Raw genomic sequence first — 10,906 nt, forward strand, 5'->3', positions numbered from 1 at the left:
AAACTGTTTTAAACTAATTTTACCACTAGGTTTTGTAAACTTGTAATGGCCAATGGCCAAATACAATAAAATTCTGATTCAGTAACAGCAAGAGCTACCTCCAGATGGAGGACACAGTGAATTTCGATCCAGATAAGGCGATTCTCCTGTACTTGATGACTCAAAGTACATTGTACAAAGATGCCGGAAGAAAGATATCAAAGATATCAACATACCATTAGACTTCCATGTGTTTCCCATGTTGGTGCTTCTGCTTTATACAGCTCTTCAAATTGTTTTCGATAATTAGGAACAAGTTCCTTATCTAATTTTTCCACACACTGGGAATACTGGGCCTTTAAAGAAAAACAAAACAATAATTTGATACACGGCATGCTAATACATACGATGCACAATACGTACAATAGCATATGGCAATATTACCAGAACTCAGGGCACCATACCCACCATATAGGGGTGCCTCTCATCTTGGAAATAAGTGAGGAGGTGAAGGACACAGCGAAGAATACAAATCCTTTCCTCATAATAATAGTCAGCAAGCTGTGAAAAAACAATATTTTTTGTATTATTGAAAGATCTGCTTGTGTTCTGAGATTAAGTCTTCAGTAATTTATCCCGCAAAGCCTCTTATCAAATCTAGCGACCAACTTGCAAGGTTATTCTCTCTCACACACACACACACACACAAACCCTTCACAGACTTGTTCACTGCTGTAGAACACCATCTAAGAAGATCAGAAGTGAGACTCGGGATCATGTACTCTGGATCGATTCAAACATCACACCAGAATTACGGTTAAGGAAGCTTAGCAGTGGCTTGGCCTGGTATCTGAACTGGAAAGTCATTATTTTGAAGTCAGCCAAATAAAAAGTATCAGAAAAGCAAGATTCATGCCCAGTAGCACCTTAAAGACCAGAATTGCAGGGTATAAGCTTTCAAGAGTCAAAGCTCCCTTTATCAGACAAAGGGAGCTTTGACTCTTGAAAGATTAGACCCACTGAGCTCCAATCTTGCTCTTCTACAGACCAGCACAGCTACAAAAAAACACAATTAGAAGCCAGTCTGCACACATCTTTTTTTTCTTTTGCTAACTCTGGTTTGGCTTGATATCTGTCTTGACATAGTTACAGTTAGATGCTACTGCATTCACAGAGATGAGTGACATTCTGAAGATGAGACGATGGGCTCAAATCATGGTTTGGGTTCTTTACGAAAGCAAGTGCAAACCACGGTTTTGCATACTGTCTGAATTGAACGTCCCTCTCCAGCACCCTTCCTTCCTCCCCTTCCATACACTCATACACACTAAGGACAAGATAAAAACTGGGCAATTCCTCCTTTATCTAAATATGGGACCACCCTTTCCCAGCAAGTTGGATCCTCCTTCATTCAGCCTAAATTTCCACTTCAATATCCAGCATCACCTCAAACCATTATGTTCTTCCAGGAGCAAAGATCTAAAAATGCCAAAGATGTTCTTTGATGAATTTTACATCACAGAATGATGGTATATAGAAACAGTAAAAAAGGAAACACTGTCTAGTCAAGTTACTGACCTTCAGTATGAGAGACTGACTTTGTCTTTCATCTTGCAAGACAATCTGCAAATAAAAAAGCAAAAGTATCAAGAAACTGGTAAGAATAAAAAAGCAAAAGCATCAAGAAATTGCAGTTTTTTTCAAATGCAACAAAACTCATTGCTACTGGAACTTTTACAATAGCAGATATGGAAAGTATCATTGAACTGAACTTTTGGACATGGATTTCAAGTAATATGCAGAGTACAAAAAAAAGGTAAAAGGTGCAAGCACTGAGTCATTACTGACCCATGGGGGGACGTCGCATCACAATGTTTTCTTGGCAGACTTTTTGTTACGGGTGGTTTCTCATTGCCTTCCCCAGTCATCCACCCTTTCCCCACAGGAATCTGGGTACTCATTTTACCGAGGTCGGTATAAATTTAACTATCAGGGTTTTTACGCCAATACCCTTCCCCCTCATTCTGTCCTGTACCTACAGCTCCAGGGAACTCCTTGTCAAATGCTTAATTTTGGTTAGTAATTTGAACATCAGAAATAAAGAACTAAAGCTCCAATTATACAGCTACAAAGAGTGAGAGTTAATTACAGCCTGGCAGCTGGAAAAAAGAGATGTTACATCAAGTTGCTCAGTACCAACCTTTAAGGAGTCTCTGGTCCCTCTATAATCTTCTTGAAGGTAACATTGTAACAGCTGCACACTTTGCTCTTCATCTAAAGCCTGGAACAACACACAGATTCAGCTAGTTTATACTCAAAGGGCCCAAACCTATCCACTCTCCTTTCCACGTGAACGCAGGAAGCAACGTTCTAGCGGTCAGAACATTGGTCTAGATAGCTCAGCACTGTCTCAACTGACCCCCAGCAGCACTCCAAAGGGCTGAGAGAGAGGTCTTTTCCAATACCTGCTACCCAAGATCTTTTAAATGGAAATGCCAGGGATTAAGTGACAGACCCTGTGCATGCAAAAACCATGCTCTACCAGTTAGACACAACCCCTCCCCTTAGGACTAATGCCTCTTTCCTTGGAGCAAATGCTTGGAGAGGAAAACCACAAACTGAATCCATCCCCATTATACTCTCAATGTCTCCAGTCATTAAAGAAACAGTTTACCAAATTATGTTGGCATATCATACCAGCCCTCCCGCCCCCCCCCAAAGGCCCTACATCAATTCTAATAGCAAAGGACAACCAGCCAGCTCCACAAAGCAGCAGCTTCCCTTCCAACCATGCCCTGTCTCTCACCTAGGGTTGCCACTGCCAGGTAAGAGCATTTTCTTTATGGTAAAAACACGGAAATTCCTAGAGCATCACACAATGCTATTGCCCCCAGTTTTGGTCCTCCTGTTTCATTGGGTGGGGGGCTAGACTAGCAGGGGCAGAAGAAGACTGATATTGTAAGTCTAGTCCCACCCCTCTTTGTGTCCAGAGGGAAGTGAACAGGGAAGGGGAGGGCACGGGACAAAGCCACTCGTGACAAAGACTCACCAGAAACTTGCTGACACGCAGACCCAATTCCTTCAGTGGAGCAGCCACATTTTTATTAGCTTTTACTTTTTCTGCTGAACTTGCACTATGGATTTTAAAAGCAGCATTTTTATAAAAACAAAAAGACAAACTGTGATCAGCTCTGGTGAAATCAAGTCCTTAGAAGGAACTCTTCACCTGATTATTTCGCAAATACTACGCAGAGATTCAGTTAATCCACCATACTGCTTCCAGCAGTGGTCAGCCTGCCTCTGAAATCCCACAAGAAGAGCCGACGAATGCAACAGTCTTTCCCCTTTGGTTGCCCCACCCCAAACTGATATTCAGAAGTATCCTGTTCCTGAAGCATCCATATAACCATGAAGGCTAATAGCCATTGATAGACTTATTCTCCATGAATCCATCCACTCTCCACCCAGTGGCCAACACATCTTGTGACTGTGAATTCCCTAAGCTGAAGTTGCTTCATAACCTTTGCATAGCGTCGCTATTTTAACAGAAACTGCACAGCACAGCCAGTAAAGCATGTGGCCCCTCCCATAATAAACCAAAATGATAAAAGTACAGCCTCCCACTCCCCCTTCCCCATCCAAAGCAGCAGCTGGATTTAGAGCCTAGCGCTTGGGAGCACAAGAGATGCAGCCAAGAATCCCCATGGTCGTTGCCACTGTATTAAATGTTCAATGAATGGAATGTGATTTATTCATGCAATGAATTAAATACAAGCCTGAACTCTCCAGATTCTCAGAAAGCCACCAGAACATGTCCTGAAGGCTATGCTTGTGCCGTCCACGGCACTCTAACAGCCCTTCAGATTTCCTAGCCCCCCCTGGCTTACAGCACTGGCACAGCCCATGTCCATCAGCCGGTTGCAGTACCTGGGTGGCTTGTAGTAGGAAAGCCCTTCGAGCAGCCTCTGCCAATGTTTATTCAACTCCTCTGCAATCTGACCCTAGAACAGGACAAAACAGTGCTAAGAATACAGAGCAACAGTAGGATCAGAGCAAGACCTGGGAGACCCTTGTTCAAATCTCCACACGACCATGGAGCTCTATGGAAGGTCTTTGGCTATCAATGTTTCTCAGCCTAATTGATTTTACAGGGTTGTCATGAAGAAGAGAGCAGCATATGATGCCCTGAGATCCTCAGAGGATGGATGGGATACGAATGTACTAGAATTATGAAATAGTCCAGTAGCACCTTTAAGACTAACCAACTTTACTGAAGCATAAGCTTTCGAGAACCACAGCTCTCTTCGTCAGATGCATTTGATGATGCATCTATCTAGTCTAGTCTTAAAGGTGCTACTGGACTCTCGACTATTTTGCAACTACAGACTAACCTGGCTAACTCCTCTGGATCTAGAATTATAAAACAATATATTTATTTCTACCACCATCATATATAGGCAGGGGAAACAAAGGAAAGCCATGAAGCATCACGAGAAACGATACTGCATTCCATTCTGCTTAAGGGTAAATAGGCGAGCGGTATCACACCTGCCCTTTTGTCCAGGCTGGCATGAGAACAGTCGGTGGGGAGGGATGGAAATGATGTTGTGTGATGCATCAATGTCACATTCAAGTTGAAACCCAGATAGAATGTCAAGGGGTCAGCTGACACTCTGGAAATTCTATGGTAATACAGCAGAGTTCCCAGAGCTTCAGCCACGTGATGTCATGATCACCTGCTGTCCTGCTCCCAAAGCTCCAAAGGGTGCCAGGTAGTGGCCAGGTATGCCTAGTAAAAGGAAAAATGGAAAGAGTGTAGGCTAGGTGTTAAAGGCAGTATGTTCCCAATTTCTGGGCACATTCAGTCCAGTCAGGACAAACCAAGAGATGTTTCCTATAGCACCCTGCTCTAGCTTAGGCTAGCAAGTCTGCCCATTCCACATAAAGGAACCAGTGGGCAACCACATACGAAACACCCCTTTCCAAGTAGAAATCTGCAGTATCTAGATGAGAAATGAAACTGGCATGGAAAGAACAATTGGACAGAATTTCGCTGTACAAATGTGCATGAGAGAGAAAGAGGCCGAGTAGCAAAACAAAACACACCACTATGAAGGCAGAAATCCTTGAAAGGCATCACTAATAAAGAACGCTGCCTGACCCTTGGTTTACTTACTGGTTCTCTCAAAGCTGATCTGCCCAGAAGAATGGTCCATAGCTCTCTACTGCTTCTAGGAACAAAGAGAAAACCAGCAGGTTATAAACTTAGGATCTGTTCAGGATGAAAAATTACAGGAAATGTTGAACCCATGGGGAAAACTTTTTTTCCAGATTTTCCCAGAAAAAAGGAAATTCTAAGGAAAATTAAAATGTATGCAATACTACTTTAGCAGCATTAAATACATATACTCTGACTAATAACATACAAAATGTATTGTTTGTCATATTTATGGAATTTAGAATATAAATGCTTTAGAATTCTACAAGAGAAGTTGTGAATACACACATACTTGAGAGACAGAATCTGTAAATAGCTGTATCTTACAACAGAGTATCTAACTTACAAAAAGGATCTTACTTTTTGTCATCTTACAAGTAGGAAAAAATTAAAATTGAAAATAAAACAATTTCTGTCATAAACAAAAGAAGCTATGTTATTTGGACAGAAATGGCCTCATGCAGTTATAGTAGGATTAGCAGTATATCTGGATATAACGTCAAAAACTATTAACTCTTCAACTGTGCATTATCATCATACACAATGTAGCGTATAAGTTGTGGACAAAATTAATCATTTTTATACACTGAACATATCTTTGAAAATATGTCATATAGGTAATGTAATATGTCATATTACAGCATTTACCGTTTCAGGTGGGTAGTCGGGTTGATCTGCTGTCAAAGCATAAGATCCAGGTCTAACAGAACCTTAAAGACCAACTAGATCTCCAAGGCATGAGCTTTTGAGAGTCAAAGTTCATACCTTGAAAATCTAGTTGGTCTTTAAGGTGTTATCAGACCCAGATCTTGAGCATCTACAGCAAATATATAATACTTGTCTCATATAAAAATCTTATTGTACATTTTGAGAAACATTTAGACACAAATCAAGTTAACACCTTGTCTTAGAAAGCATTTTGCCTAATCCAAAAGACAAAATATTTCACAGGAGTTTGTTTTTTCAGAGTTCCTCAAAATTTCCAGTTTTTCTCTCCCCCCCAACCCCCCAGGCCTTCATATCTCTAAGACTCAACATAGTCTTCCCCAGGTGAGATTGTACTGAGTGGTGAAAATCCACTTTCTTGCAGCACTACAAGGAAGAGAAAGAGTAAACCCCGGGCCACATCTGACTGCCACTGCTGGGCTGAGGGAAAGGAGAGGGACTGGACAGTCTGTTGCTTGCTCCGGAACAGTGGTAGCGTTGCAGCTGACAGGGATCCCGAAAGGGAAGGGGAAATGAAAGGCCCAATTTATCTTGGCGGCATTCCATACACTCTGCCTCCCGGGCCCCTTCGACAGAGAAATTTCTGACACAAGAATGCTCCCTATGAGGCACGACAATACATCATGCAAGCAGCTCAGCACGACCAAGAAATGGAATGTGCTTCTGTATATAAGATGGCTATCTTGTATAGGAGGTAGCCCTTAAAGACTGCTTAGAGTATCTTAGACTGAATGGTATGGCTGGCTCCTAACAGGAGGGACCATGAGCATCAACACTGGCCTCCTATAATCTTCCAGAAACAGTTCAGGATGCTGTTTTGATTTCTAAAGCCCCAAACAGCTTTATACAGTCAGGCAGGCTCACCCCTCACACAACGTTACAAGCTATAAGAATTAAGGATCAAGTTCCTGACAACAGCAAGCATTGGACAGATGTTGCTTGAGACTTTATTTCCCATGAGATCCAAAGCTTAGGATGCTTTAGAGATTATAAGCTATTTTAATTTGAGTTACATGGGTTTTGCAGACAGAGAAGAGCGAAAGAACCTTGCTGAGAAAGACTCAGAGTGCAAAATTTAACTGAAGCAGCTTGTTCAGGGGAAGGCAATACAGAAAACCCACTAGTAAAGGTCAATGGGATATTCATTCATTTTTATCCCACTCTTTTCATCCAAGGAGCACGCACCCCTTTTATCTTGGCAATACCTCCATGAAGCAGATTAAGCTAAGAGGCAGAGAATGGCCCAAGATCACCTTGCAAGCTTTATGGGTGAGTGGGGATTTGAATCTATTCATTTTTGCCATATGAGAAATAGGAAAAAATAAAAAGCAGAAATTAGAAAACAAATGTTGTGTTATATGAAATTCGGATCTAATCAAGCCTAATGAATGGGGTCTGTAACACACGTAATGCAGGAGTCCCAAATTTTCATAAGAGAGGTAACACAGTGAGATAAAAATCTCAAAATCCTGTTCAACCCAGGGGTTGAAGTAGGAGTAGGTAGTTATAAAACCTCTTAAAGAATACTAGTGAAGTCTCCTTTTTAAGTTTGTTTGTTAAAGGATGGTGTCTTGAGAGACTGTTCTCCCACTGATGTCTGAATACTGCAGTTTTGAATCTCAGATTTGTGTCCACATAAAAGCATCTTTTACCAAAACCCTGTTGAGTGCTAGACATATTCAAAGGCTACCTCCCTGAGAGCACCATGCCGTTCACTCTCTGCAGCCAAGCACTATGCTACAATCATATTCTCTCCAATTCCTTGGTCTAGGATTCAAACTCAGAGGATATAAAACAGGAGTTCTTCAGGATTAAAATATCCACTCAATGGAATGATGAAACAGACCAACTAAGCTGGACAGATACTCAAAAACTCAAAAGGGATAACAACAGAATACTGCAAGTTGTCCCCTACAGCTTCCTGCTAAAATCAGGCCAACACACCATCAGTGATCTCCAGTTAATCATACATCTCATCTCCTTCTCCTTCTCTCTCTCTCAGGCATTGGATGGCAGTCCCCTTACCAAAAACAGCTTCTTATTTACTTAATTGATAGTGCACCTTTCTCACTGAGATTCCAGACAGATTACAAAACCAGAAAACAACACAATTTTAATCAATATAGGGCGTACCAGAAACAGGGCAACAATTGGACTAGAAGAATTAGAAGATAAATGCAGTAAAAACCAGATAATACATAAAATATAGTTTCAGAGAGGTAGCTGTGTTGTTCTGCAGTAGAACAGCCGGATTTGGTTCCTATGGCAACTTCGAGACCAAGAAGATTTTCAGGGTCTTTCAAGTGTCAGAACTCCCTTCTTCAGATACAGGTTCTGAAAAACTTTTGGGTCTCTAAGGTCCCACAGAAGCTATGACAAAACAGGCTATCATACTTTGGACACATTATGAGAAGACAAGATTCTCTGGAAAAGTCAATAATGCTAGGAAAAGTGGAAGGCAGCAGGAAAAGAGGAAGACCTAAAATGAGGTGGCTGGACTCAATAAGCCACATCCTCCAGTTTCAAAGATCTGAGCAAGTCTATTAATGATAGGACGCTTTGGAGGTCTTTCATTCATAGGGTCGCCATAGGTCGGAGGCGACTTGATGGCACATAACACACACACATACACACACACACAAGGTGCCACAGGACTCAAATCCTACATAAAATAAACAGTACAACACACTATAAACCTGTTTTTTAAATCAAATCGCACCCCTCAAACATAAGGGTTTTTTTGTCAAGAAAACTGGACAACCTAACAGACATGGACCCAGGTCTTGTAAAACTGAATTTACACAAGACTGTGATATCTGAAAGTAACTCTTTGCTGTGATATTCAAATAGTATAGCTAAAAATGCAGTGGTTGCTGTTGGGAAGGGGTCACACTCTGTTCTCGATTTGCATACTGTGCAGTTGAATGTAGAATGAGATTTGAGCTACTGATACACTTTGCACTGCATCAGCTTCAACTTTCCTCTTTCCTACCTATGCACATGTATTTGTGACAGAAGTCCAGTGGCAAAGAACACATTTTGCAAGCAAAAGGTCCCAGGATCAATCCCTAGCATTTCCCATTTTCAGCTTAGGCACTGAGGAACTCATTTCTCTGCCTGAGGCCTGATCTAGACAACACTGAACTAGGTGAATCACTGGGTCAAACTGAGCACAAGGCAGATTCATGTATTATTGTGTATACTTGTGAAAAATATACATCTAAATACACATACCTGCCAATAGAGGATAATACCTCCGCATCAACTCTACAGCCTATTTCCAGCAGGGAGAAGAAAGTAGTAACTCTATAGCAGCAGCCAACAGCAAATCACTACCGGTGACCCATCTCCAAAGAGATGATTCCAAAAAGGAGTCATCCTTTTGGGACAGAATAAGGTGACAGTACTTTTTCTTCCTGCTCATCTTTATATTGTTCCTATGGATTTTGTAACATGCTCGAAGATCCTACAAGGTAAGAAACTCGGGTAAAAAATATTTTAAATACCCCAAAGTACCTGTTAACAGAACACTTCATACCTCTGATAGAGGAGCCTGTACTGTATGTTCTTCTTTGTATTTATTGGTCTACTGAATGATCCCACAGCTAGCAAGCAAATGTATAATAATAACAGAGGAGTCCAGTAGCACCTTTAAGACTAAGCAACTTTACTGTAGCATAAGCTTTCGAGAATCACAGTGCTCTTCTTCAGATGCCACAGTTCTTTTCTTCTTTTCTATTTTTGCTACTACAGACTAACACGGCTAACTCCTTTGGAATAATAATAGAGGCATGTATATTATATAAAACAACTCACCTCTGTCAAATATATACATATATATGCTGGATTTCAGTCCAGCCTCAGCTGTATTGGGGGGATAATAATACCATTAACTTGTTCACTGCTCTGGGTGAGGCACTAATCTGTCTAGAAGAGCAGTATATAAGTGCAGTTGTTATTGTTAGAGAGCAACAAGATAATCAGGGCATGAGCTTCTGAGAGTCAAAGCTCCCTTCTTCAGATACAGGAAAAATTGGAAGGGATCTAAGCCTGAGCCTTATGTCTTCAAAACTGTGTGCTTCCATGCAGGACATTATACGTATAAATGGCAAACACCGTAAGTAGGGTTCCAGATGGGCTGAGTTGCTGTCTTTCTTGTCCCCACGTGGATCTAAAACCATCCCACTTCTTTTGGGGGGAGATGAAAATCACCCTGGGATGGAGAAGGATCACACCAGTTCAAACGTTAGGCCATATTCATTGATGTTGTCAATTTCATTCACAGTAACTCTCTTCTTGGTAATGGTTCATAACGGACTGTAATAATGGCCAACCTTGACTGTGCCATTCAGGTTTGTTGGCCAATGGCTGACGGATCAATGGCATACCTCAGGATGGTAAGTGGACTAAACTAAGCTTGACCTAAACCGAAGAAGGGAGCTCTGACGATCAAAAAGCTCACGCCCTGACAATCTCGTTGGTCTCTAAGGTGCCCCTGGACTCAAATCTTGCTGTTTTACCGCAGACCAACACGGCTACGCACCTAAAACATATATATGCTGGATACAGACGCTAAGGGGCCTTGGGGCAGTCGTTCCCTCTCAGCCTCGCCTACCTCACAGGGTTGTTGTGAGGAGAAAACGGGAAGCGGGGGCAGGAGAACCAGCTGGCACCACTTAAGAGTTCCTCGAGCGAAGCGACAGAGTGCTTAAAACGTGACAGAGGCGCCCATCGAGACTAGCCCTCCATGCCTCGGCCCAGCCGGGGTCCGCTCTGAGGCGTCGCTTAGCTGCTCTTGCCGCCGCCCCCCCCCCTCCCCCGCCAGCCAAACCGCACGCGCGCGCCTTTTGCCTACCTCGCGCACAGCCCGCCAGCCGCCATCTTATTGTCCCCTGTCACGTGACGCTCTTTTCCCCGCCCACTCCACTTTCTCCTTTGATGTAACCCGAACGCTCAACCCGAAAGGAGGAGCGCCAGAGCCTG

At 42.3% G+C, this 10,906-nt stretch overlaps 1 protein-coding gene across 1 annotated transcript in view; it reads right to left on the reverse strand.

Annotated features, from left to right (window-relative positions):
• Positions 1-10,810, reverse strand: part of NUP188 (nucleoporin 188) — a 51,961-nt gene extending 41,151 nt beyond the window's left edge. Inside the window, exons 1-8 of the mRNA XM_054998477.1 lie at positions 10,779-10,810; positions 5,156-5,210; positions 3,907-3,980; positions 3,029-3,113; positions 2,180-2,260; positions 1,558-1,602; positions 448-540; positions 216-335 (exon numbers count right to left, since the gene is read on the reverse strand). Of these exons, the coding sequence (XP_054854452.1) occupies positions 216-335; positions 448-540; positions 1,558-1,602; positions 2,180-2,260; positions 3,029-3,113; positions 3,907-3,980; positions 5,156-5,210; positions 10,779-10,804 (579 nt within the window). The 5' untranslated portion in view covers positions 10,805-10,810. The remainder of the gene's footprint in view (positions 1-215; positions 336-447; positions 541-1,557; positions 1,603-2,179; positions 2,261-3,028; positions 3,114-3,906; positions 3,981-5,155; positions 5,211-10,778) is intronic.
• Between the last annotated feature and the right edge of the window lie 96 nt (positions 10,811-10,906).

Source organism: Eublepharis macularius, chromosome 14, assembly GCF_028583425.1.
Source record: "Eublepharis macularius isolate TG4126 chromosome 14, MPM_Emac_v1.0, whole genome shotgun sequence".
Taxonomy (NCBI): Eukaryota; Metazoa; Chordata; class Lepidosauria; order Squamata; family Eublepharidae; genus Eublepharis; species Eublepharis macularius.